At 39.0% G+C, this 27,432-nt stretch overlaps 1 protein-coding gene across 1 annotated transcript in view; it reads left to right on the top strand.

The window, feature by feature from the left end:
* Positions 1–27,432, top strand: part of MLLT3 (MLLT3 super elongation complex subunit) — a 114,728-nt gene that overhangs the window by 35,744 nt on the left and 51,552 nt on the right. The window contains exons 3-4 of the mRNA XM_064736324.1: positions 19,430–19,512; positions 24,266–24,409. Of these exons, the coding sequence (XP_064592394.1) occupies positions 19,430–19,512; positions 24,266–24,409 (227 nt within the window). The remainder of the gene's footprint in view (positions 1–19,429; positions 19,513–24,265; positions 24,410–27,432) is intronic.

Genomic DNA, 27,432 nt, shown 5'->3' with positions numbered 1-27,432 from the left:
GAAAAACATTCTGGGCTTGTCACAGATATGTGATAAATGATTTTCAAATTTTTCTACCAGTTTCTGATTTTGATAGTTCTAGTCAGCTAGAAGGTGACATGGAGTAAAATCATAACTGAATTAGCTTGGACTTCATGTCACTGGAAACTAAATGTGGAAATTTCATGGCAGCTTTTTTTCACATAAGCTTATTGAGCTGGCACCCATACCTTCCTATGTTTTTGTAGGGTGACTTGGACTTCACAGAGACATTATGGGGCTTCCATGGGCTGTCACTGTGCAAATAATATGATTCAATATCAATCTGACCCAACTTCTTACCATCTCTGTATCCTCTCCAGAGTGACCTTCAGTTTGGTAGCTGATTACCATCAGTATCAATGAGTACCTGGTGGTTTCTTACTGTTTTGGTTACACTGTTCTGTCTTGGAAAGCATTTATTTCAGAGCTATATTACAGTGTCTAGTGTCAAAATCTGTGGGTAAAGGTTCAGAGAATCAGCTTATGATCTTAGGGAAAAGTGTTCAAGATTTGGGCAGATGTAATGAGTGAACATCTCCCTTATATGTGCCTTCTATTGCACATAGAGAATACCAGCTGTGATTTTCATATACTCATAGGGGCAAGGTTGATAGGTGGTGAGGTAGAGAGGTGAGAAAAAGGAATGTTCTCCATCAGCATTAGTCATCACGTGGGGACTATGACTTAAGTAATGTTTTGCATTTTTGTTAACCTGTGAGAGGATGTACAAGATGCAAATGATGGCCCTGAGAGGCTACCTTCTGCAGTCTTCCCTAGAAAAGGAAAATGTGTTTCTTTTGATGCATCTAAGGACGGTTGTTACTAGCACCTTTGTAAAAGAGGCAAGGACTACATTGCATGGCAAGCATGCCTTTTAAAGGTGGAAGAAAAATTTGAAACCTGTGGCTCCATGCTTTTGGGTGGGCAAAACCAAGTCAGTGAATTTTTTTCTTTCCATTGCTTTTATATGTAAAGTTTAAACTAGCACAATCATGAAACTTTAGCAGTGGGAAAGGAAGACACATGGACCTCCTTGCTTACTTCTGAAGAAGATTGTTTACTGTAACAAACCAAACCCTTTTATGTTCTAAACTTAACCCAAACAAGCATGCATTGGCTACCTGCCACTGCAGTGTCTCTGCTGCTGCTGTGTCCTTTTCCCGTCAGCTCTCTGACCATGTGGTGTCCATGTGCCTCCCCAAACAATCACTGCTTCCAAACAATCACGCACGAGGCAAGCACACGGCAGCCCCACAACCTGCTCTGGCCCCACAATCTGCTTTTTAGCTGGCTGTTAGCTGAACCTTTCCCAGAGTGCTTTCTGTTGAACAAGAGTGAGCAGGATTTCTTGTCTCCCAGGTGAAACACTATCCAGCTTTGTATCCATGTAGCACTCCGGCAATATGCTATTCCTCGCCTTTAAGATGTATGGCAGAGAGAACTTAGACTCCACAGACGTGAGGATGCAGACGCCTTCTTTCTCTCTGCAGACATTAGCCCATGCAGGCATGACTGCAAAAAATGAGGAAGCATTAAAAACCACATTTGTACATCAATTTTATTTTGAGGCTTGAAATGAGCTACTGAAAGTTGTGGATATTTATGAAAGTAAATGAGGGAAAGAAGAATCAGGGATACTTTAATGAGTTCATGTTTGACAAGTGAGCCAGCAGTGAATTCACAGTGATAATATTCATGGTGCATGAGAATTAGCCAAACCAAAGAACTGGAATTATGTAAGTGCATCTGTAGGATAGAAAGTGAGGAGAAAACTGCTTCCTTTTTTTACCAAACTTTACTGCAGGCTGGACCTGAGGGGACCTTGGCCTTACTGTTTTGTACTTGTGTAATCCCTCTAGCAATTCTGGTGTCTTAATTGAAAACCAGATAATTTCTCAAAGCATGTTATGATTTCCTAAATGATGAATGTTGCAGTAATCCTAGCTGATAGGATTACTCCTTTCCCGAAGGAGATGATTTTTCTGTTTGTGTTTTTTGCTTGTAAGTATCACAGCCCAATAGTCCTATTTTAAGCACTTTGTAATGTGGGCTATTACAAGCAATTATCCTGACCCACTTACTGTCTTTCACATTGGCTAGAAAACATGGATATTGATGGCCAAATGTAAAACTTCTCACTAGTCTGATTTGCCCTTGTAATGAATCATTCTCTTATTCACATGCATTAACCCCCTTAAAGTATAAAACTCTGACAATAATACTTATGCAAATTGCACTGAATAACTTTGAAGAAAAAGAAAAGGGCTTCTTGAATGTGACTTCATAAAATAAAGGAATTAATATAAAGTATTAATCAAAATAACTTTCATTTTGTCATATTAGTTATCTTCTTATACATCCTGATTAAAATTTGCTTCCCAGTGTTTTTCCACTGACATGTCTTTACCACCTGTTAGTAAGAACCAATGTAAAGTGGAGCCAGTATGACTTTATCCTGTGCAGATACAATTCACCCCAACAAGAAGAACTATGAAAAATACAGTTTCTCCCCTGAAAATCTTGGTCTCCTGTTAATGGCAGCCAAGAATTGCAGTGTCTTTGGTTTTAGTGAAGTTGAAACAATTGCAGTAACCTTCTGCTTCTGTAGTGAGCTGAATCCCAGTTTTTTAATGGAAGGTTTCATAGAAAAGGATGTAACTGAAATGTAGTCACCATTGCTTAGGATTCTGGTTTCCCCTTCAAGAATTTTATCAGGAGTTGGAAAGTTTCTTTACTTTTAGGAAATTATATCTAACCATATAAGAATATTTGAGCAAATAGTTTTTTAGAAGAGCAGTGTACTAGTGTAAGACTTGTAAAGAAGTCCTACTTAGAGACTAAATTGTCTCTAGTTGATCCAGTGTTCAAATGAACCAGGAAATCTATTAGTAATCTCTAGTGCTGTCACACTTTAGAGAAAGGTAAGTGGTCCCTATGAAATAACCTGTGTAAAAGCATACCAGTGTGTATAATGTACCTAGCTCTCTGAGGATGACCTCATTTTATTGATGCTAATTGTCTGGTGGTAACTTCAGGTCTTGAGCTGCAGTTCACTCACATGCTGTATTTGCAGTGGTCCACCTCTTGAAGTCAATGCTTCATTGTCTTTCATTTATTGTTTTAGAAACAAGGCAAACTGTTGTTATTCTGAGAACCAGTACTCTAAACATTTTGTTATTATTTTTAAAGGACTCCCCCTTAGATGCTTTGATTATTTTTTGAAAGCAACCCCACTGTTAAAACGGTTTGTTGTCTTTTAGTTGATAGTCCTAAACTGTGCTTTGTCATTTATGCTTAATAGTACCAAGACTGACAAAATGTACACTTGCAGTTGTGTAATATATCCCCAAGTGTTAGCTCAGAATTTGAAACACTCCATTGAAAGGAGTGGTAGAAATTGTCAGGTAATTGCTGCCTAGAGGGCATGTTATTTTCAGAGCAGGTTAGGGGCAGAAAGATCTGTTTGGTTTTGTTGATTTATTTTGTGCCTTTTGTGAATGTTGAGTAAGAGGACAGGTTCAGGTTCAACTTTGTCAAGGTTAGCAAAATGGAAAGTTTTTATGGGTAAAGCCATGTGTTGTTAGTCAGCAGTCACCAGTGTCTGTCTGTTCATTATTCTGCCACTGATTTTGTAGATGACATAAAACAAGGTGTTTCCCATCCCCTTGCCCCTACCCAAATCTTCTAAAAGTTCTTACCAGTAACACTAGTTTCCTTGGTCAAACACATATATGTAAACTAAGTTAGTACTCAATTTGTCTTAAAGTGATTGAAAATTCTTCAGTGTCTACAGTATTGTAGAGTTAAGATACTGTGTTAAAGAAAATAAAAAACACTGAAAATATTAAAAAGTTTGATGAAACATCATATTTTTACTGGGGGAGGAAGTAGTTCCATGGAGTTTCCCTAATGAAGGTTCTTAATTTCTTTTGAGTAATAGCTTGGCATTTCAAGTTTCTCTTAGCTTGACTTGGAATGCTAGTTGTGTTACTGATGACAAAACTGAATGATAAACTTCTAAAAAAATCAGAGGTACTTGTAATTGCTGTGGCCTAAGTTCAAGTTCCAGGGGGTTAAATGTATTCTCAATACTTGATTTACTCCAACAGCTGACTTAACCATGGAAAAATGTATAGGTGCCAAGGAGACTCTCACAAGTTGAATAAGCTACTAGCCTCTGGGAATTTCATCCTGATACAGATGGTACATATTAGGGGCTCTTGTGGGAAAACTGTTTTATAGAACGTGAGGGGGAAATAAGCCAGTGTAATTCACAAGATGATCAGAATACAAATGCTTTGTTGAAGGAATTTTTACTCTAAGCAAAGAGCAGACAGGCAGGCAGTCAAATTCAGTGAGAACAGAATAATTAAAACTTATGTTATACTATAAGCAATGCATAAGTGAATCTTAACCAGCATGGCTGGCAATAAGAAACATGTAATCTATACTGCTTTTGTTAAGGAACCAGGGCTTTTTTTATCACTTTTACATATCCCTCTGAAAGCAACGAGAGTCTTGAGGATGTTAACTCTTTCCATATTTTATGAAAATTACTACCTTGTGGAAACGAGGACAGACCCAAACTGGTGCCACCAGGGTAGGAGAGGCAGCGCAGGGGTTGATACTGGTGTTTTCCACTGTCCCTCTTCCTGACCCATCAACCTGTCAGCCTAGATACTCATCAACACTTGCTAAGTCCTCAGAAATGGGGGAATTTTATCCTTCCCCTGCAAACTAAAAAGCACCATGTAGAGAAGCCTTGGGAGCAAGTGAAGATGCCCAAGGCACACAGGCCACAGCCCATACAAAATCTGGATGAAGTAAGGGCTGTTCTGAGAACTGATTTTCTGTCTTAGTCAAACCTGCCAACTTTTTGTGAGGCGTTTAAGCTTTAATAGTATTGTGTTCTTTTGTTTTTTCTGTTGTTGCCATTTTGTAGCCACTGTCTCACAAGGTGATGAAGGAAACAGTATTACAGGTCAGTTACCTTGTGTGAAACTTTCAACACTAAGACTGTAGCTTTTTCATTTTTCTGTAACTTCTGTAAAATCATGCTGCTTTTTTCTAATGTTGCATTTTCTCAGCATGGGCCCTAGCAGATTTAGGAAAGGATGAACAGACTGCTTTCCCTCTAGTAATTTTACTGACCCCCTCTGAGGCAGAAGAGTAAATGTTGAATCCCATTCTTCTGAATTTCTGCTCTTGTGATGATGAGCAGGAATGGGAAACAAAAGTGCACACAGTTTGTCGATCTTCCTTTGCTTTCTGATGAAGCCTGGTAATGTTTGCTAGGAGTAAGAGGATAAATGAACTCTTTTTATTGAGAATATCAGCTTGAACATGTCACATGTTCAAAATATGTCAATATTTACAATATTTAGTGGGAAATGAACAAAGCAAGAACTTCAAAAGGTAAGAATGATCACAGTCAAAGAATGAGAGTTCGGAGGTAGAAAGAATTGCTGATAACTCCGCATCCTCATGTTTCTTCTGAGTGAATAACTAATTAGAAGCATTTTATTCAAAGTTAATTTGGTAACTGATTCCCAGTCATAACCCTTAATCTGGATTATTTCCCAATTGTTCATGTGTCAAACAATAACCAGCTCCACCATTTAAAAAAATTTATATTCTCATTTAAAAGTGTGGGGGAAAAAGATCCTTCTTTGTGCCTGCTGGAAGCAGACAATAGGAAATGAATGAGCTGTCCTAGTCAGAGCATTAAAGTAAATAAATCCAAAAGATTTGTTTAGAAATACTTAATAAGCAACTCTTGTCTCCTTTACTTGCTAAAAGAAATTGTTTCCAGGGGAGGAAGTGGGATATTAGAGAAGCTTTCATGCTATGCTCCCAAAGAACACTGTTTCTAGTCACTACCTTTGTTCTGGGACAGGCAATCAGCATGAAGCTATTCCTTACCCCTTAAACTCCTAGCCCCAAGCTGAGGGACTAAGAATGTTGAAAACAATATGTAGTTATAAGACAGTTACTTCAGGCATTTTGGGGGAACTTGGCAAGAACATATGAGAGACAAACAGAGTCTTTTTTAATCTCCAGTTGAGGATGTTAATGCGGATTTAGCTTCCTTAGAGGAGTTGGATGGATTGACTTGCAGTCCAGGCATCACATTGGCTGTACAATTATGTGTGCTTTCAAAGGCTGAAATATATAGGCAGCTGCCAAATGTTCAGCGTAAGAATATGATTGTCTGAGCACCTAGGACAGGAATAGCTGTATTTTTTTTCGGGGTTGTTAATTCAGGAAACAGCAGTAGCAGATGTATGGATTCTTGTACGTACCTATCCACTTTTCTGAGTGGACGGTTGTTTGGGGGGGGGTGACAAAAGAGCAGAAATAAACCAAAGAAAGTGCTCAATGCAAGTCAATATACTAAAGTAATGCCAGATTTTTTTTATTTTTTAGTTCCATGGAACTTACTCATTTAATTAATGGTGTTGAAGCCCTACTCCAAAGTCTCTGCCAAATGCTTAGGTCACTGGCAGATGAACCTTGGCGGTTTCCCTGTAAGTTCTCTACTATAAAAGCAGTCAGGGTAAAAATGTGAAAATTGTATGGTTCAATAGTTATGATGTTTACATTAAAATGGAGATTGATGACCTTAACCTAGTAAGCATTTATTGTAGAAAATACATAGACTTAAGCTTGAACACTTTCACAAGCTGTGCCTTGTAGGTTCACAGGAAATTCTGTGTGTGTTAGCTTCCAGCATGATAACTGAGGCTAGGTAACACGAATCTGCTTATGGTAGCCCCATTTAAGACACTGAAAAAATGTAACTCTATCCCAGCCAGAACCAGTACAGAAGTGCTATACACCTCTTGCCTAGAGAATTTAAAGTTATCCTATGAAGGACAACATTTATTTACTGCCCCTATATGCTCAAATCTTTGAGTCTGTTCTGGCATGTCATAAGTCTAAAGTGCAGTGTGTTTAGTGCCACAGACTGCTACTTTTGCAGGATTGCTGCTGTGAAGCATCTTATTTTAAGATGGGACTGAAATTAGATGCTGAAGCTAGTAACATGCCACTTTCAGAAAGTGACAAAATTCCAGTGGCATTTTCTTTACCATGTTGTAGCACTTTCTTATGTTTCCTCTAGCTACTGTATGTATTTGTATGAGCTTTACTGTTGTCTCCTAAAGTAATTACAGGTTTGAAACACTCAGGTGCTGTGTGTTCATGTACACATATGACAGCAAATAGAGATTAAGTGGATTAGGTGGTTTAAAGGTTGGGCAGTTCCAAGAAAATATTTACGAGCACATATTGTTCAGTGTCCTCTTTGGGTAACTGATGTCTTCCCAAGTCATAATTTGTCCTTATTAGAGAGTAGTGCTGCGCGAATCTTTTGATGAGAGTTCAGACTAAAAATTGAGGTGAATGATTCTCATGTGTTTGTGAAAGGTTATATCTGGAGCTGTCTTAAACAGTTTATTTTTCTATGTCTGTTGAGGCTGTGACAGTGGCATTTGTAATCACTAACACGATTATGCACCCTATTTATGTTACTTGAGTGAAGTGTGTGTCACAGATTTAATTTAGCTCTCCTCAGTGGTGCTGCAATTTATGCTTTTTAATACTTCCTTCGAGGTTGCTCAGCTTTTTGGATTTTTATGCTCTAATCTTTTAAAGGATGAGGGTAAGTTAACATCTCCTGAGTATTACAGCAACTCTGTTACCCAAAGTAATTATGTTACACCACAAAAGGGCAGATACATATTTAACTGAAATAGCCAGTCATCCAGTTTACTGAGATAACCTACTTATGAACATAAAGAAGACTAAGTGTTAAGTGACTGTTACCTAAAATGGAATTACAATTTAAATTTAAATGCAGGTCTTTAAAAGTTCTTTTTATATGGTCTCTCTACATTGTTTACCATTTGTTACTATCTTATTAAATGTAAAAATTTATGTTAAATTAGCTGGTTGTCTTCATTATGCTCGTGTGGAACATATCATAATTCTCTTTTATCAAGGGTTTTTTCTCAGTAGGATACATGTCTTACATTCAGTCATTTTAAATAGCACTCATATTGAAAAATACCTTGTTAAGAATGATGGAAGTTAAAACAGTCTGCCTGTTCAATAAATAAACTTAAGATTGCTGGTGTGAGTGTTGTGTATTCACTCTGTTCCACAAAGATTTTTTTCCTGCAATATATTATGTTTATGTGCTACTTCTCCAGTATACCCTGATATTTTGCATGGTTCTAAAGTGTTCAAGTAGGAGCTGGTTATACTGTCTTGACCACGCATTCAACTTTTAGCCTTGTTTAAAATGGACTTTACTGTGGATTTTTTATTATGGGGCAGTTCTCTCCTGTTGTGTACCAACTGCTTGTGAAGTGGCCATCCCTACTGTTGCTTACTCTTGTTCTCAGTGCCTTAAGTACTTCAGCTTGCTCTGTCTGTGGGAAAGCTTAAGAAAGTCTGTTTGTGATTGCTTGTGAAGGAAAAATTGAAGGAAGAATGGCTCAATATTAATTTCAGTCTGTCTTTATTTTTGGTCTTAACTAAAGCAAAGTGTAAGGAAAAGATGCTGTTGATTTGTCCTTAAATTGTCCTTAATATTAAATGGAGGATGTATTTTAGGTTGAAATTGTTATACATGCATAGTTTTGCAGGTTTGAATTACTTTTCTTCACTCAAGGTGAATCATTCCATTCCCCTTATCAAAATAGAAGAAAAGTGTAGTTTTCTGTTCCTCTGCAGTCTTTTTTGTGTTTAAGCTTACTTGTTTCCTGTATGTCTGACTGGTGGTATGCACTCCAATTTTTATTCAAGATTTTACACTGAACTATTTCTACTGTGTTTTTCAAGCTGTTATTTAATCAATACAATACATGGAGAAAATATGTTCCAGAGGCATACCAAAGCAAGATAAATACATTGTGTAGAGCAAAAAGTTTAATGTTTGCATTGAATTATTCTTCACAAAGTCAAAACTTAGCTTTTCCAGTGATTTTAGAAGAATTTTTGGTGTGATAATGCTGTCTGAACAAAGATTGCGATATTTGTTAAAAAAAATTAATGTTAGCAGTTTGCCTATGTAGATGTCATTAGGAAGCTTTTTGTTTTCCCAAGATCTGCATAACTAAAATAGTTACAACCCTCAAAAGTGTTCTTTAAGAATTATAATGAAAGCTGTTTCCTTATTACTGAATACTTGCAACTCAACAGTGAAATTGGAAAGATGTCATGGACTAGAAAATTGGAAACTACACCATCTTGTTTGCCTCAGAAACAAGTACAGCTACGGATTACAAAAGAAATTGTTTATTCTGTAGCATATAAATGGATAAAACCTTGCATAATATTTCCATCAATAACTTTCCAATTAATGTTGTGGCATTAAAAAAAAACAAAACACCAATTTGTAAATACAATTTTGTCCACTTTTTTTCTATTCATTTCAAAAGAGCAGACTTGAAGTATTGCATGATGTATGGCTCTTATGTGTAAGAAAACACTTAGCTACAGTTTTTGCCTAAGAAAGCTATGATCTCTTAAAATTCAGGTTGGTCACTTTAATGTTTTACAGATTTCCATCAGATTATTACTGCAAATGCAATTTAATTAATATAACCATTTTTAAGGTAAATATTTTAAAAAGCTATTTGTTCACTTCATGCTGGAATTGGCCAACAGCAAAACCAATTATTCAGGGTTAGACCATGTGCCACTTTGAAGATTTTCTGCCTTTATGATCCAATCTGTATTTCTTTTCCTTCCTTTTCTATTTTATGTACAAAGGAGAGTTTGTCAGCTGTGTAGAATGTGGCACTCAGAGCTTGTGAAGAAATGTGTCAGTTGCTAGCTTTTTTTGTCAATTAATATATTGTACCTTTCAGTGTGTGTATGTATATATATAAAAATATTTGTCTTTCATTGTATCTGAAATGCTTGTACATCAGCTCATGCAGTGTGAGAAGCAAACAGGACGAACTGGAAGCCTTGGTTAGCTCCCAGCCAGCAGTGTGTGCCCGGGCAGCCAGGAGGGCAAACCCCATCCCGGGGGGCTGCAGACACAGCATCACCAGCTGGGATTGGGATCATCCTGCTGGATTCAGCCCTGGTGCCCTCACCCTGAGTCCTGTGTGCAGGGCTGGGCCCCACACTCTGAGAAGGGTGGGAAGGCCCCTGAATGTGTCCAGAGGAGGGGAAGGAAAGCTGGTGAAAGGGCTGGAAGGTATATCCTGTGAGGAGCATCTGAGCACTCTGGGTTTGTCTGGCTTGCAGGAGAGGAGGCTGAGGGGTGACTTTACTGCCCTGAACAGCTGCCTGAGGAGGGAATGTGGAGAGGGAGGTGCTGATCTCTTCTACCTGGGACCCAGTGATGGGATTTTTGTGCTTGGTTCAAAGCTGTGCCCGGGCAGGTTGAAACTAGACTTTCGGAAGCATTTGTTTTTAATATCAGGACACTCAAATATGCTGGAGCAGCCTTCCTAGAAAGGTGGTCAATGCCCCAAGCTGTCAGTATTTAAGAGATATTTGGACAATGTCTTTAGCAGCATACTTGAACTATGTCTTGAAGTGAACACTGAACAGTGTCATCACTGTTCAGGCAATTGGACTAGATGATTATTGTAGGTCCCTTTCAAATGAAATAGTTTATTCTATTCTGCCTCTCTTAAGGAGAAGAATAAAACTATAGGCATGCTACAGTGGTCAGAACCAGCTTTGCAATTTTAACTATTTCTGGTTGAAGAAATTTGTAGTTTTATGTGCCAGTTCTTTGTCCTCACATAGTTATTTTCTCCCCTCAAAATTCCTATCAGCTTAATAGTATAATTGTTGTGATAAATTATGTGCATGCCAGTGTATACAACCTTTGCATCACCTGTATGCAAACACAGCGCTTAAACTCAGTTTATGCCTGAAGCATACATTTACATCATATTAATTATAAAAGTGTTTGCACACAAACTACAAATCTCTCCCTTTCAGGGTATATTTGATTGCAGAGCTTTGTAGTGTTCTGTTACACAAGTAATGCGAGGTGGCAGGCAGAAAAAACAGGCAGATTAATGTAAACACGCTGTTTTCCATAAATAATTACTCTAGCCTTAGCAATACCCTTTGATAGTTTAACCTCATGAGATATTAATACATTTGAAGTGTAGTTGCTCAAGTTAACAGACTTTTTTGTATTTTTTGACTAACGGTATGAATGTGTTTGAAAGAGACATTTTTTTTTCATGTTCTTAGTCCCACTCTCCAATCGCTAAAATAATTTTGGGAGGTAGATTATAGCATTCATGATCTTATATATACCTACTCTGAACAGCTTCAGGAAGGTAATGAGGTAGATAATACAGGCAATTTTTTTTTTTCAGTGCATTACATCTGAAGGACAAAGAACTATCTGAAATTTAGCAAAACAAATTGAAGGGTTCTGCACTTGTGGAGGAATAACTGTAGGCACCAGCACAGGCTGGGAGCTGATCTGCTGGGAAGCAGCACTGAGGAGAAGGGCCTGGGGTTCCTGGTGGACAGCAAGCTGTCCATGAGCCAGCAGTGTGTCTTGGTGGCCAGGAAGGGCAATGGTGCCCTGGGGTGCATTGGGAAGAGCAGTGGCAGCAGGCTGGGGGAGGTGATCCTGCCCCTCTACTCAGCCCTGGGGAGGCACAACGGGAGTGCTGTGTCCAGTTCTGGCTCCTCAGAACCAGAGACACAGAGCTGCTGGAGCTGGTCCAGAGAGGTTGTGGAGTCTCTCTCACCAGAAATACTTAAGAACTGGACACAATCCTCTGCCTTGTGTTCTAGGCTGTCCCAGCCTGAGAAGGGAGGTTGGACCAGACATTCACTTGTGGTCCCTTCCAGCCTTACTCGTTACTCATTCTGCAATGAGTCAAGTGAAATAATCATGAAGGATGGAGGTGTGATGGAAAAAAACTTTTGGCTTGCTTGTAAAACTTTTTTTACCCCAAAATTTTGACACAGTTGTGGCACCACTGCTATACAGACTAACTTTGTTGGCTTTGAAATGCTTATTCCCAGTTGGATCCTTGCATAGCATAATGCAATTAAAATAGAGAATGAGATTTATGTCATATATTTATATATGATTTGTGTTAAGTATCTGTGTGGAGATTAAGAAAAAATATTCTCCGTGCAAAGTCTTTAATGAGAAGAAGAAGTATATAATTAATAACCAAGAAAGAAATTACTTCAAATCTTGCAATTGTGGGATGTGTTTGTCTGCATGAAATAGAAAATCCCATGGGCTGTAGATTCTATACAAATATGAGAATGTACTAGTGGACAATTACTGGAAATTTTTATTACTCTTAAAATGCTAATGATATCTACAGGGCAAATTGACATTAATTGTCTGAGTTTTTAATGTTATACCTAATGTGTTTTCCATCAAAGATAATTGTTTGGTTTATTATGTTATTATCCAGGCAGCCTTAGCTGCAGTTCAGTTGTTCAAGGGTTTTCCTTTTGCTTTAGTGTCATGCTCATCTAAGAAAAGCTTCTAGACCAGGTGCCTTCTGCAAGTCCCCTACTCCACTGATGCCTGAGACATATGTAAATGTTTTAACAGTAATTCTTGAAAAATTGTAAAAACTGTACTGAAAAAATAAAATTGTCTTGAAAATATAACATCTAGACATAAAGCAGGAGATGTACGAATAACTCAGTTTAAAAGTACTCATTTTTATTCTTTTCTGATCTCTTCTGCATTCCTGTCTTGTTCAGAGGAAACATGAGGGAGCAGACAGAAGGATGGCAGGCATAAACTGTGTGTGATCCTAGACATTTCCAGTAACTTCTGAATGTCTCAGTAAGGACTTTTGCTTGTGTGTGCAGTGCAGAATACAGCTGACAATTTTATGTCCTTTGGTCAAGAGGAGGGGCTTCTGCACCATCTGATGTGTAATGAACTTCAAAACTTTGCAGCTGCCTGGGATCTTTCTAATATTAGGAAAATGGTGGTTCTGCTGGAAGTCCTGGAGGGATGATGTTGTGGTTTATCCCCAGCTGGCATCTAAGCACCACACAACAGCCTATTCATTTCCCCACAGTGGGATGAGACAATTAACAAGATAAAAGTGAGAAACTTGTGGGTTGAGATTGAGACAGTTAAATAGGTAAAGCAAAAGCAGTGCATGCAAGCAGAGCAAAGCAAGGAATTTATTCACTACTTCCTTCATGGGCAGGCAAGCATTCAGCCATCCTCAGGAAAGCACAGCTCCATCACATGTAACAGTGGCTTGCAAATGAGTGGTTTTGGTTGCTTAAAAAATCCCTGTCTAAGGTCCTAGCAAAAGCAGGTTTAATACAAATATGTGACTAGCAAAGTTCAATGGCAAGGTTCACTCTTTTACTTATTATGTGGATAAAATACACAAAGTCAAATGAGAATCAGCTTAGAATGAGTCACACAGAGACCAGAGATGGAAAAGAGTAAGCATGTAAAACAGTGAGACCCTTCCACCGAGTCACAAGGTTCTGAGACAAGCCCCTCACTTTCTACATTCCTGATGGACCCGAGGTGTGACTGAGTCCAAACTCAGCCACAGATTTGGAGACTTCCCTGCCTGCCTTCCTTCCTTGTGTATTAGATTGCTCTCAGTCGATGAAGAAGCTACTTTATGGTCGGGGAGTAGACAGTGTGTACAGAAAGCATCATTCCAAAATTTAGTTAGGGTTCACCTTATTTGAGGGGCTTTAAGCTGTATCTTGCTTTCCTATCCAGTTGGTAGAAGTGGTGGGGATCTGGTCACTCTCTATGTGAGGAAAGCAATGTAATATATCTGTAAATGCAGTGCTGAGAGCCCAATCTTAGAACTTTTAGTGCCTTTGGTGTTTTTTCTTGGGGCTTTATCTTTCTCATGAAGTACATGCCAGCAAAAGGTGTGAAGCAAATGGACTATCCTTATTCCTAGTCTTGGATGTACCATTTAAACCACACTCATCTTAGTAATTTTTTCCAGTTTCTGTTTGAACCTGCCTAGAATTTTTTTTTTTTATATCAATGGCTGAGGTGTGCCTGAAGATAGAAGATAACAGAGCCATTCTCTTCTAGGCTGTTTTGGTATTTTTTTTTAAGAATCCATATACTGGACCTTTCCAGTTGGCAAGGTGAGCTGCAGAATAGCAGAAGAGCTTTTAAAAAATCACAGCTGAATATTTAAAGCTGAGTTATTGTTGTAGGAGGGATTTGGTACCACGATCTGCCTTCCTCTGAAAATGAATGCCACCCCTTGGTTTTGAAACTTCTAAGGAAGATGGTGTTGAATAGATGAAATAGTGGGTCAGAGTGTGACTAGTATGAGCAAATAATGAGCAAATATCTATGAAATACTCCTACAAAAATCCTTAATGTTAAATCAGTTATCTTTAAGAAGACATCACTTCTTACAGGCACTCACTTGGAGTATCCTGCAGGTTGCATAAAATATGTATGAATTCTTGCAGACTTTATTCTGCATCATCCTGATGTTGCATTGAAATCTGCTTGAAGGGACCTTCTGCCTTTACTTGTTCATTCTGACTGTATTTTTAATAAAAAAAAAAATCTATTCATAATGATGTCTTCAACAGTGTTAAACTGGCAAGTGAATTGCATGTTAAAGCTTTTAAGAAAGATAGCTTTAACTAGAATTTTGTTATTATGTTGAAAGGCTTCAATGTAGTCACTGTTAGTAAAATGTGGCATTGTGACTTGATTGCACCTGTTCCTTCAGTGTCAGTTCATGTCTGATACAACATGTGGGAATGCATTTGGGAAAGAAAAAGTAGTGCTTCACTTGCGGAATAAAGAAATAAATCATGTGAGATAAAGGATTTAAGCAATTTATGTGAGCTGTAGAGAAAATGTATTCTGATAGAACAAGGGACAGGTAATCATCAATGCTTTTCTGACTTTCTGTGATCTTGGATGACTCATTTTGCAGGCATTATCAAAATAATTCAGTTATAGAATGCACTGGATGAGAACTGAGCATTTTCGTTTCTTTCTTACATGCAGAATGAGTGTCACAGGTTCATGCAATATCCTGATTTGCAAAGGTCCCTTTCTGCAGCAGTCCTCTCCAGTGCCTCATTCCCCAGTCTCTCTGCATATCCAGGGTTGCCTCATCCCAGTTGCAGAATCTGGCACTTGTCTTTGTTAAACTTCATACAGTTGGTGATTGCCCAGCCCTCTGATTTGTCAAGGTCTCTCTGCAGGGCCTCTTGATAGTATGGTTAGGCAATGTAATGTAAACAGATCATTACTGAGAAGAATCCTTATTAATAAACCTAGTAGTAGTAGTGATAATGTTGCTGTTACTGATGCCCATTGATACCTTGCAGTTGCTGGAAGGCAGGTTTTGTTTGAGGAGCATTTCCATAACTTCTCAGCATCTATGAATTACTGGAACCTGTTTGTAAAAGAAGGCAGCTCAAAATGAATGCATCAGCATAACCAGTATGTTTCTGACTATTCCTGTTCATGAAGTGTTTGTAATGCAGCTGACCTTACAGCTGAGTGCCTGAGTAGTCCTCCCTCACTGTAGATGAGCATCTGAAGTGTGTGTAGTACTAGAATTCATCCCCTGTGCTGTTGTGCATGTGCACATGTGTATAGTTTTTCAGCATTAAGGCAAACCATCATTCCACCTTCTTCCTATCCTAGGACCTGGCTTTTACACCTTCCCCTATTCCCTCTATCTTTTTACAACTTGACTAGTCATTTGGTTTCACCTGTGTTCAAGCTCCTGTGCAGCATTTCACAATAGATTTAGTCATAGTTAGAGACCTGTTTGATCTAATTTCCATTCTGAGGCCTTAAACATACCAAGTGTTACTGGGATGTTCACCTCACAGTACAATGAAACATGGTGAACATAAGGGACAGGCTTCAGCTTTATGATTATGTTGCATGAGCTCCTATTTTAATTTCAAAATTGCACCTAAAATAGTTTTAATTGATCTATCTGTTTAGCAAATGTATTTGCAAATGCATTAGGACTAAAATTTTTGTTTGTGGGAGACGAGATTTTCATGACAAACGTACAATAACAGGTCAGTACCATGAACTCACAGAATATTCTAAGTTGGAAAGGACCCACAAGGATCATTGATAAGTGGCCTGTACAGGGATTGAATGCACGATGTTGGTGTTATTCCCACCATGCTCTGATCAGCTGAGCTAAGCTCCTTATTTTGCCTTACACAGGCAACAAACCCCCCACATTTTATTCTGTGGCCAGTGCATGTAAAGAAATATGTATAATTTTGCTTATGTTTTTTACTTATCTTCTCCTGGACCTACAACACTTGTGACAGGAAACACTTATAATTGTTCTGTTATTCTGTATGCTGTTGGCCGCTTCTTCCTGCATCTCACCCATGTTCCCTGGAACTGCCTTATCAGACACCAGTTTTTAGCTGAGTCTCTGGGAACCTTCAGGGCTTTAATTGTTGTAGAGACTGCCTTGAGTTTGGACAACCTAGACAAAAGATACAGCAGAGAGGGAGAAAATTTGGTCCATACAAGCTTTTTCCTTAGGAAAAATAAATCTGACCATAATAATTAAGTCTTAGTGGTAAATGGTGTTCAAGACACTTGGTCTGGTACTTGAAATGGATTTTTAGGTGCCACTTTAAAGGAAAGGAGCAGTCAGAGGTAAAATGCCTCTGTCCCTCTGGATCAGGAGGAAGATTTTTGTAATAAGGTAGTGTTTTCTGCTTACATACCTCATCTAGCACAGTCTTTTTTCCTAGCAAGTTTTGGGGAATCTGTTCCTTTTTCAAAATCACTTGTTCCTAGTTTCTGTTGTTGGTTGGGTTTGTTGGTCTACATTTGCCATTTCCATTTGTTTCTCTTTACCTTTTTCACTACAATTTTGGGATTTTTCTCCCCCTTCTCCTCTCCTGAGCGATTTATTTTTTTTGTTTTTCTTTCTTCCTTTTCTGCAGTTTACTGAACTCTTGCAACTTCTCTTTTCTGTGGTCAGCATACCTTGTTAGGATGATTTCCTGTTGGCTTGGCTAAACCACATGGCACTGCAGCCCTGGGTAGTCCTTCTGACAGTTCAATAAGACAAAAAGGGCTTAGCCCAGGGAATGCTGTTTCAGAGTGCGCAGAAATGCCATTTCTGTCAGTATGTTCTGTCAGTGGTGGCTCCCACAAAAAATGCAAGAAAAATGTAATAGCTGCAGTCTGCACATACACAATAGCACTGAGCTTTGCTCAGTCACTTGTGTTTCTCTTCGGGAAGGTTTTATTCACAAGGCTAGAATTTTCCTTGTGTTAAAAGCCCATCTTTCAGTTTGGGAAGATAACCAAGGTACTTTCCAGGCAATGGTTCTGCAGCCCATCATCCAGACTTTGTCAAAACTGGGAGCTGTTTCAGAGTCTTTGAAGGGCCAGGAGACTTTGATAAGGTACTATTCAGCAAGGCAAACAGCTGTGTAAATCTGCAGGAAGAGCTTAATGAGGGAGGCAGTGAAAAATATTTATGCTAATGAGGTTTTCTGCACCACTTAAATGCTCAGGAAGAAGCTGATGTGATGTTTGTGACATCACAAATATGTAGCCTGAAATCACTGTTTCTAAAGCCTCTGCATTTCTATCTGATTTGTGTAATCTTTCCCCATTTTTGTATAAGTGGATTTCAATCTTCTGTATGTGACCATTCAAAAAATATTGTGAAGGCTTTCTCCTCAAGTTGAGGAGGAGCAGGAACGCTCCTTTATCATTGACTGAGAAATTGCCAGTACATATTACTGTAACTTCTGTGCTTAACTAGGACTATAATATTTATATTTTTCAAATGCTGCCAAGTCATCTTAGAAGATGTGCCAATATTAAGGGAAATACTACTACTGGGAGGTTCTTCCAGTTTCCAGCTGAAGACCTTGGTCTGAAACAATCTCTTAGAGCAATCATCATAGTGCTTTTTCTTCAAAACCTTTCAAATCCCACTTTACGAACTATAGCTCCTCTCTTCTGTTGTTTTTTTGGTTTTTTTTTTTCCTGCCAGGAGAAACGAATTAAGTTCTGTATCTTCAAGAGAACTGTGTTGCAGAACCATGTGAACAGAGATTGTTCTTGCTCTTCTTCCCTCTTCCCTTTTTGTTAACTTCATGTGGTGAATGAGATAGTGATAACCAACTGCAGTTGGTGAGCAAGGACTTGTGATCCCCCTAACCCTCAAGGGGTTTGGTGCTAGCAAACAAGGAGAATGGCAAGGTAGTAGTAGAAAATTCCACTGTGTTTGTTTGCTTGGGGATTAGCCAAGCTTGCATGTCCTCAGAAGGCTGCAGTACTAATTGTACTATTGGGAACATAAGAGTGTTTATGTTCCTGGGTGTGTCTGATGGGCCTTGTCATGTTTTCAGGGTGATAAAGGATTTTAAGTGCCTATCTGTGGTGCTTTGCTAAAAAGAATAATTTTGGTAATCAGGCTCTGTACAGTTAATTGTAATACATTCTTTTTGTAAACTACCAGGCAATTCTGAAAGGAGTATATGTCTGAGCAAGTTGTGATTCATCTGACAGTTTGAATTTTTTTTCCAGTCAGCTAGGTTCACAGAGCTAGAGGAGATGCTTTTGATGAAGTCAGCCTTTTGTGTTATAAAACTGCATCATTCTACCAGCCTACAATGGAGAAACCTTCAGTGAGATGGTAGTGCCATAGACATGATTTTTCATACATAGCATGTCATACATGCAGCATTTGGAAGCATCTGGGTTGAACTCAGTTATATGCATGGTTTCTGAAGCTTAGCCTCCCTTTGTGCTAATATGTTGCATAGACTCGAGTTCTGAGACTCAAGATGAGGAGACTGCCGTGCAGTCAAACAGGAGAAGGCAGAGATAGCTTCTGTTCCAAGTTTTGTAACGATCTACTTTTTGTCACTGACTGGAGTTGACAGCTAGTGCCACTTTCTTCAGAGATCTGCTATTCAGTACCATGGGGACTCAAAGTAGCTAAAATCCAAAAGAATTATAGCTAAAATAAAAAGAATTAAACTGAGAAATTGGAGAAAAAGATTGTATTATGGCTAATAATACACACAGTATTGTTATAGAAGTCTGAATCCTGTAAGGAAAATCTGGATATTATTTAAACATAATACCATAGTTAACCTTCCTCATGTTCTTCACTATATGATGAAATGCTGTGTTATGTCCCCACATTCCCAATAATAAAGTTTTCAAATTTAAGATAGATTTCCTATCCATAAAGTGGATATGAGAAAAGAGGTGAGAAAAATTTTCCTGCAAAATTCAGTTTGAGTTGTGCACAGATCCATTCTATTGTATGTGTGCAGTTTTTTAACAGTGCTATGTAGAACTATTGTCACAGATTTACTCATGTAGTTTGCTTATGAATTTCAGATTTTTTTATGTTAAATACTGTTTTTTTCTCTGTTTCAGTGTGCAAGGACCCACCCTACAAAGTTGAAGAATCTGGATATGCTGGTTTCATTTTACCAATTGAGGTTTACTTCAAAAACAAGGTATGGAATCTCGTGTTTTTCATAAGAAAAAGATCATGTTGAAGTGAGGGTTTTTTTTAAGTTTTGAACTTCAGTCTGTAAACTTGCTTAAGAATTATATTTAAAGCTATCTTTATCAATGCTGTTCCTCAACCCAGTATTACTGCAACATGTAAAATTGCATAATTGTATTTCACAGAGTCATAGAATGGGTCAGGTTGGAAGGGACCGCACGGGGTCATCTGGTTCAACATCCCTGCTCAAACAGGATTGGATGGCACAGGATTATGTCCAGACAGCTCTTGAATATCCCTAATGAGGGAGACTCTACGACCTCTCTGGGCAATCTGTTCCAGTGCTTGATCACTGCACGTTAAAGAATCTCTTCCTCATGTTCAGGTGGAACTTCCTGTGCATCAGTTTGTGCCTATTGACTCTTGTACTATTGCTTGGCATGACCAAACAGAGCCTAGATCCATCATCTGACACCCTCCCTTTGGATACTTGTTAACAGTGAGGTCCCTCACAGTCATCTCTTCTCAAGGCTGAGCAGACCCAATTCTCTCAACCTTTCCATCTAAAAGAGGTTCCCTCATCATTTTTGTCACCCTGTGCTGGACCTTCTCCATGTGTCTTTTGTCCTGAGGAGCCAGAACTGAGTGCAGCACTCCCGTTGTGCCTCACCAGGGCTGAGTAGAGAGGCAGGATCACCTCCCCCAGCCTGCTGCCACTGCTCTTCCCAATGCACCCCAGGGCACCATTGCCCTTCCTGGCCACCAGGACACACTGCTGGCTCATGGACAGCTTGCTGTCCACCAGGAACCCCAGGCCCTTCTCCTCAGAGCTGCTTCCCAGCAGATCAGCTCCCAGCCTGTGCTGGTGCCCGGGGTTCTTCCTCCCCAGGTGCAGGACCCTGCATTTGCCTTTGCTGAATTTCAGGCAGTTCTTCTGTGCCCCTCTCCCCACCCTCTGAAGGGCAGCGGGACCCTCTGGGGTATCGGCCGCTGCTCCCTGCTCTGTGTCATCAGTGAACTCTCTGAAGGGGCACCTGCCCCTTCACCCAAGGCGCTGATGGGGAAGTTAAATAATATTGCATCCAATATAGACTACTGGTGGACAGTATTTAGTAGATAACTCTTTGAAATTAAAATTGCCTTACTGGCAAAAAGAGAGGTATAATATAATTATTGAGAAGAATTACTAGCCCTGCTAAAGAGTGGACAGACTTAAACTAATGCTTAAAGAGCCACTTAAACTTGAGGAAATGACACCAGTCTTGATTATGTTGATTATACAATGAAGGAATTGTTCTATTTTAGTATTACGTTGTACCACTTAGTACTACAAATCTTTATAATTGGTTGAGGTTTTGATCTTTCAAAACAGTCTTTTTTTTAGTCTTGCATCCTTTGTCTGTTAAAAACCATTATTTTAGACTACATGTGAGTACTCATTATATTCAACGTTACCGGGCTCAAGCCAAATCTAGTGCCATTCTGCAAAACTTATGCTATTGTGATACCTCACATCCTTAGTAATTGCTGCACTTATTGTGAGTCTCTCACATAGCAAATACAGAGGTTTTCTTTAAATGTACATAACAGGGTCTGCATTACTAATAACTAGCACAGATAAAAAGAACTAGATTTGTGTGAAATTAAAGAGCAAAATCTTGCAAAGTTTAATGCACACTACCTTAATATACAAAGTTATTGAGGTTCCCTTTATATGTTGTGTGCCTTGGAGCTATTAGGGTACTTAACGTGATTCAAAGATACCTGTGAGTTCATTTTATGTTATCAAGATGCAGTTTGAAATTACTATTTTTATCAAGTCAAAATTATATCTTTACTGTGTTGAATGCTTTGTAAAAGACTAAAAGAGAAAGCAAATATAAATGCATTGGAAAAGACTTTTTCTGAAACCCTGATCACCTAAAATTTCTTTTGGGGTTAGCTATGTGTGCCTTTAAGTGTGTATTCCAGCATTGTTTTATCTTTCACAGAAAGCCCTGTTAAGGTGTGAGGTGTGGGTAATTCTGTTCAGGCACTTTGGAAGTTTTAGGTTTTGAATAGGTAATTATAACATGTTCCCTGTATCAATCTGTAAGAGCAGGTCTTGTTTTATCATGTTTGCTGTTAGAAATGAAACAGAACTGGCTCAGTGAGTTGATCAGACTTTTTTGTATGCCTTTTAGCCCTTTTTCTATTAGGGAAACTTTTTTGATTCATTCAGAAAATCTAACGAAAATCAGCCCAGTCTCTTCATCCCACAGACAAAGTAGGTGATGTTCATCCCACAGACAAAGTAGAAGACAGTGAGTGAATCATTGAGCATCTCTACAGAAAGCTTCCTGCCCAATATTTCTCTTTTTGTTTTCCACTAGACTTGTGGCTGCTTTTTCTGACTGTGGAGACAGCAAGTCTCTGGTGTTCCCCAGCAGAAGTTGTGGCTTAGACTGAGATCAAGAGGGCAACAGTGATTACAACTTGCCTTACCCTCAAGCAGCATGTGGAATTAGGAAGTTTGCAAACATCCCTCACCCCTTGTTGGTCTCATGTAATACAACAAGCAACAGTTGGACTGTGAGTCAGTCTGTCACACAGTTGCAGCAGCATGCACTTCCCTGGGCTATGCAATGCAAAGGAAGAGTGGCACAAAAATTGAGCAGGCACATTACTACTTTCTCCAGGCTCAGCTGTTCTTCCTCCATAAGCAGTTCACAGGTACTCCAATACAGAAAAGGAAGACATAGATAGAAGGAGGAAGAAGAGACATACCGTCATCATTTATTAAAGGTAGACAGCTGCTGAATTTCTGATTCAGAAAATACCCTCATGGATAGAGAAAGGAGGGGTACAGGAAAGTACCTGGGCCACAGAGGATCCTGTTCCCAGGACTAAACAGAAATTGGTGGAAAATTTAATATATGTTTTGCCGTTATAGAAAAATATTCCAAGCTCTAAAGAGTTACAGAAATTACAACCAAGCCCTCCTCCCAAATTCAGCAGCAGCAGGCTATGGTTGTTAGTCATTGAAACAAAGTCCTTAAAAATGCTTTTAGGTCAAAGACTCCTACTCTGGAAAATGCAGTTCATATGAGATAAGGCTCATAAAATGCAGCACATTCTATCTCCCCCATTTTGAAATAATGGCAGTGCTGCGGTACTGATGATCATTTGTGTAGTAAGTCTGCTTTTTATTCTCTGCTTTTTATTCACTGGTTATGTTCACCTGACTTTCCAGAAAATTGTTTGAAGACTACCGTTCATGAATTAGTACAACTTAGCTTTTATGGCAAAGCTGCTGGTACCAATGTGTTGCCTATAGCAACATTGTTGTTTTCTAAGCAGATCAGGGAATAAATTGCTTCAGTTTTTTTCTGCACAAAATCATGTAAATATTTCTAACAAGAAGTATCATCCATGTTTGCCTTTGAAAATGATGTCATTTATGATGTCATTTATTTCTATGAACTGTCAGAACTGTGAAAATAGTTCATCTAGGGGAACTGCTTTGTTTTATTTTCAGAAAGAACTTCAGGTCTCCTTTTATTGTTTCTGCTCTAAGTCTAGACATGGGACAGATTAGGATGTCTCTTGGCTAAATGTTTGAAACCTCTGAGTTAACTTTCAAAATAACTGAGATTTCTATGCTTTCTGTTCTTCCCATACTTGGAATCCTATCTCAAAATTCAGCATGGTTAATATGAATTTCTAAAGCATCTGTCACTGAACAGAACATGTATTTTAATTTCAGGCAGTGTTGGATATGTGCTAAGGTTTTGCTGTATCTCTTCCCTCACGGTTCCCTTTTTACCGAAACTGTTTTTCAAGTTAAATTTTTTTTTTATTTTTTCCCAAGGCTTGATTTGGTGACTTCCATTGCACATCAGGACCTTTGGAAGAAGGGCTGCTTAATAGTATCTTAAAAAAGCACTTACTGCGTATACAGCTTCTAGCAGGGATTGTGTAAATATGTAACACAAAATGGACTTAGTTTGTAATACGAGATAGAAGATACTGAAGTCTGTTTGATGCAGCCACTTTCCTTTTTCAGCTGAGGCTTTCCAGGGCACCTCTAGAGCACTGGTAATTTCTCCTGAGAAAAATTTGCCTTTTATGTGTTTTCTCTTTCTATATTGGTGCAGGGAACATTGAATTTCATTTTTTCACTGCAATGGCAGAGAATTTTAATTGCTTGAATGTTCTGGTGAAATTTGAAATCTATCTGACCCCACTTGTTCAAGACAATGACGTTTCTTTAAGAAATGAGCAGACCCTGTAAGTAGGAGATCAAATGTAGTTGGCTGCAACAGATTCATAATTCCCCCTTTCTATAACTTGTGAAGAAATCAATTGTTTGGCTGCAGTGGAGAAATTTGTGTTCAAAACTTACTCCACTATGTTCAGTACTCTCTAGGGCTCAGAAATGTAATTGTGGTTTTGAGTGAGTTACCTTGTGTCAGCTGAACCATGATACTTGCCTATGTACCTATCTGTAGTGTGGGCCAAACATGACTTAACAGTGTCAAGCAAGCCTTGTCAGGGTTTCATGAAATTCATGCATTTTACCTTGTGTTATCATGGGCTAATAGGAGCTTCTCTGATTTACTGTAGCTCAGCTGAAATTTGGTAAATTCTGTGTGTGTCTGAGAACACAGAGAATGATTTAAAATTATTTAATTTTAATTGACAGTCTTTATGTAGCCTTTGTTTTCAACTTAGTTAGTTTTGGTGCTAGATGTTTCTATCTGGTTATTTTCAACCCTCAGGAAGAGCCTAAGAAAGTTCGATTTGACTATGACTTATTCCTGCACCTTGAAGGCCACCCACCTGTAAATCACCTCCGCTGTGAAAAGCTCACATTCAACAACCCGACAGAGGAATTCAGAAGAAAGCTGCTAAAGGCAGGAGGGGTGAGTCTTGCACCCATGTCAAAAGCCATCACAATAAAGATGTTGCTGCTTGTTGCTGGTGCATGATTAGTATAATGAGAAAGATTGACCTAACAGTGAAATTAAGTGAAGTGTTTTTGTGAATAATTTCATACACAAGCTTGGTATATGTCTCTAAGTGGAATGGGTAAACAAATGAGCATGTGCGTTCTTTAAAAACACCGTAGTGTGATGGAAGTAATAAGAAAATAAAATATCTTTCTTTGAAAGACGTTCTGTAGTTCTCTATTAAGCAAAATAACTTTAGTAGTTATAAGGTAGAACAAGTCAAAACTCTTAACTATAAATAAACATTCTTAAATCTATGTAATATGTTGCACAGTCTGAATCAGAGAAATGTACTGACTTCTTTGTTGTGTTGCCAGAATTAAGCGATGTGAAAAAGCCAAAAGGAAATTTGCCTATTTGGAGGGATGAGAGAGCCCAAAAGGCCAAACCTTTAGGTTTACGCTTTGTCTGTGAAACTGTTCTGTGTTTCACACAATGACAGCGTAATTCATTCTGTCAGGGACAATGGGAGGCTCAGCCATGAGGTCTGCTCAGGACTTGACCCCTCCTTGCTGGGTGTGAAACTCTCCCTGGGCTCGGCTCCGCTGCTATGGCCTCTTCATGGGCCCGAGCCTCTCGTGTCAGGCTGGGCTGCTGCCTCTTGCCTCCTTCCACACACCACTGTGAAGAGCCTTTGTCTCCTCTGTTCCCTCTGATCAGTGCCATGCTGATGGGAGGGAACAGAGGAGCTCCTTGGATGCCCCTGAAGCCATCCCTCCTTCCACCTGAGCCAGCCCTAGGCCTGTAGCTGCTTCTCACTGCAGTCTCCAGCCCCACGGTCTCAGTTACCTCCTCTTAGCCCCACCATTTTGTTGGTGGTGTTTGTGTTAAGAGATCCAAACTGTGTGTAGATAGGATCTGACAAAAACGAAGCAGAGGATATAGTTCTGAGCCTCCCCCGGCTCCCAGGGCGTGACCACCTCACAGGAACTGGGACATTGATAGCCATTGTTGCTGCCCAGGCACCTTGTTGCTGCCTGGGCCCTGGCTCAGCTCATGGCCCGCCCAGGCTGTGTTACAGTCTGAGCCTCCTGGCTGCAGGGCTCTGCCTTGTTGGGGCACTTATTGTTATTGGGCGTTTGTCCTCATTTTATTTCATGAGGTTGCTGTTAGCCTATTCTTCCAGACTGCCTGGGTCCCTTCTGCAAGCCTTGCTTGCTGTGAAGTGTCAGATGCTTCACTTCCCAATTGACTGTTATTTGCATGAGTGTATTTTGCTTCCTTTACCAAGTCACTGATAGAGATGTTGAGAAAGCCTTCATGCTGTGAAATTTTAAGTGTTAATGCCAGTGCCTGTCTTTGCTTTGAACGAGCCTTAACAAAAGTGGGTAACCTTTTTTGGTACCTTTAGACAATAGTAGGTTCTGGGCTGGAGGTAAGAGGGAGCTAGTGTGAGAATCTTCAGTCTGCTGAAGAGAATCTTTGAAAACAAAGGAAAACCAAGTGGCATGTATAGTCTGAAAGACCCTGTTGGCCTCCTGAAGAACAGAACTGTTACAACTGTAATTACATTTACATAGAAGCATGTGCAGTGTTTTCTGTTTGCATTTATAAGGTGCAAGAGGCTTTTTAATGTTTTTGCAAATAAAACATCGAGATTGTATTCTGGAAAACTTAATGAGCCATTGCTTTAATATTTGTTAACAACAGACTGGATAAGATTGATAAGTTTGAAGCACAAGTGTAATAAATTTAAGTAATACCATCAGAGTATTTGGAGTTGAGGAGTAATGGTTAAAAAAGTTAAAATAGGAAGCTTCCCTTTTATTGCTAGTTTTCTGAGCCTTTTAATTTTAGGTTTCTTGACTTAACAAAAGCAAGAATGTTGCCTAAGTGTGAACAACAAAATGTGGCATGTTTTGATCAAATTCTTTCCCTGAATATAGGGAATGACCAGTATGGTCATTCTTAAAGTACATAGCTTCATTGCTTTTTGTCTTCTGGATTCTTCAGACTGCATAGTTTTTTCTTTTTCTCCATTCCCCCAATTTCATTTTAAGAAATTAATACCTTCTCATTAACTGATCAGTTTTCTGCATCCCTCTGTGGACTTTCTGACCTGGAAGTTTATCTGGTCAGCTTGGCAGAAATAATGTAATAGGATTCTGTCTGTCTGGTCCCTAAAAGTTTCTCTGAAGGGCTTACATCTCCTGGTGTTGAAAAGCTCATTATGCTTTATGAAATACTGTAAACAGTATTTTTGAATACTTTTGAAACTCTTTTGAATCCTGTAGAAATCCTGAAAAGCTGACTTTCCCTTCGAATTGTGTGAGTTCAGTATGTTGTGTGTTCTACAGAGAGTGTTAACTCATTTGTAATTTCCATGCTTTAGGCTGAGAAAAGCATTTACAGGGTCGTCAAGTATGAGATAGGTTTTGCACTTACAGATAAGTCCATACAATTAATACTTCTAGCTTGTGGCTACATTCAAGAAAAAAATAACAGTAACAGGTTGCTGAATTTTGATAGGCAAGGAGTCTGGCAAAATTAAGCTCATGTCCTTCAAAATGAATGAGATGCCATATTAATGTAAAACACTGAGTGGTAGCATTGAGTAAAATCCTTTAACATGGTGGACTTTTGCTTACATGCTTTTAAATAATGGTCTAAATTGCACCTTGATTTCTATGCACCTTGAAGCCCAGATCTGATTCCTTTTTGTCCGTTTTTACGTGGGCTGACTGATGTGAACTACAAAACATGATTATTTCTTATTTGCATAAACATATGCATATTACAAATAGTGTGTCCTTCTGGAGGGAGAGGTGTAGGCTCACCTGGTACCTGCGTGCTGCCATATTCAGTGTAGTCTTACTTCTGTGTTTGTCTTTTGCTGCAGATTCCTTGAATTTTCTCTTGGATGCTTCTAACTCCCGCTTTTTTTTACACATGTACCTTGTGGCCTCCTAAATGTGAACTAGTCCAGGTTATTTGCT

Source organism: Zonotrichia leucophrys, chromosome Z, assembly GCF_028769735.1.
Source record: "Zonotrichia leucophrys gambelii isolate GWCS_2022_RI chromosome Z, RI_Zleu_2.0, whole genome shotgun sequence".
NCBI classification, from domain to species: domain Eukaryota; kingdom Metazoa; phylum Chordata; class Aves; order Passeriformes; family Passerellidae; genus Zonotrichia; species Zonotrichia leucophrys.
Note: the sequence above shows the minus strand (reverse complement) of the source record. Positions and strands in the feature narration are given on the sequence as shown.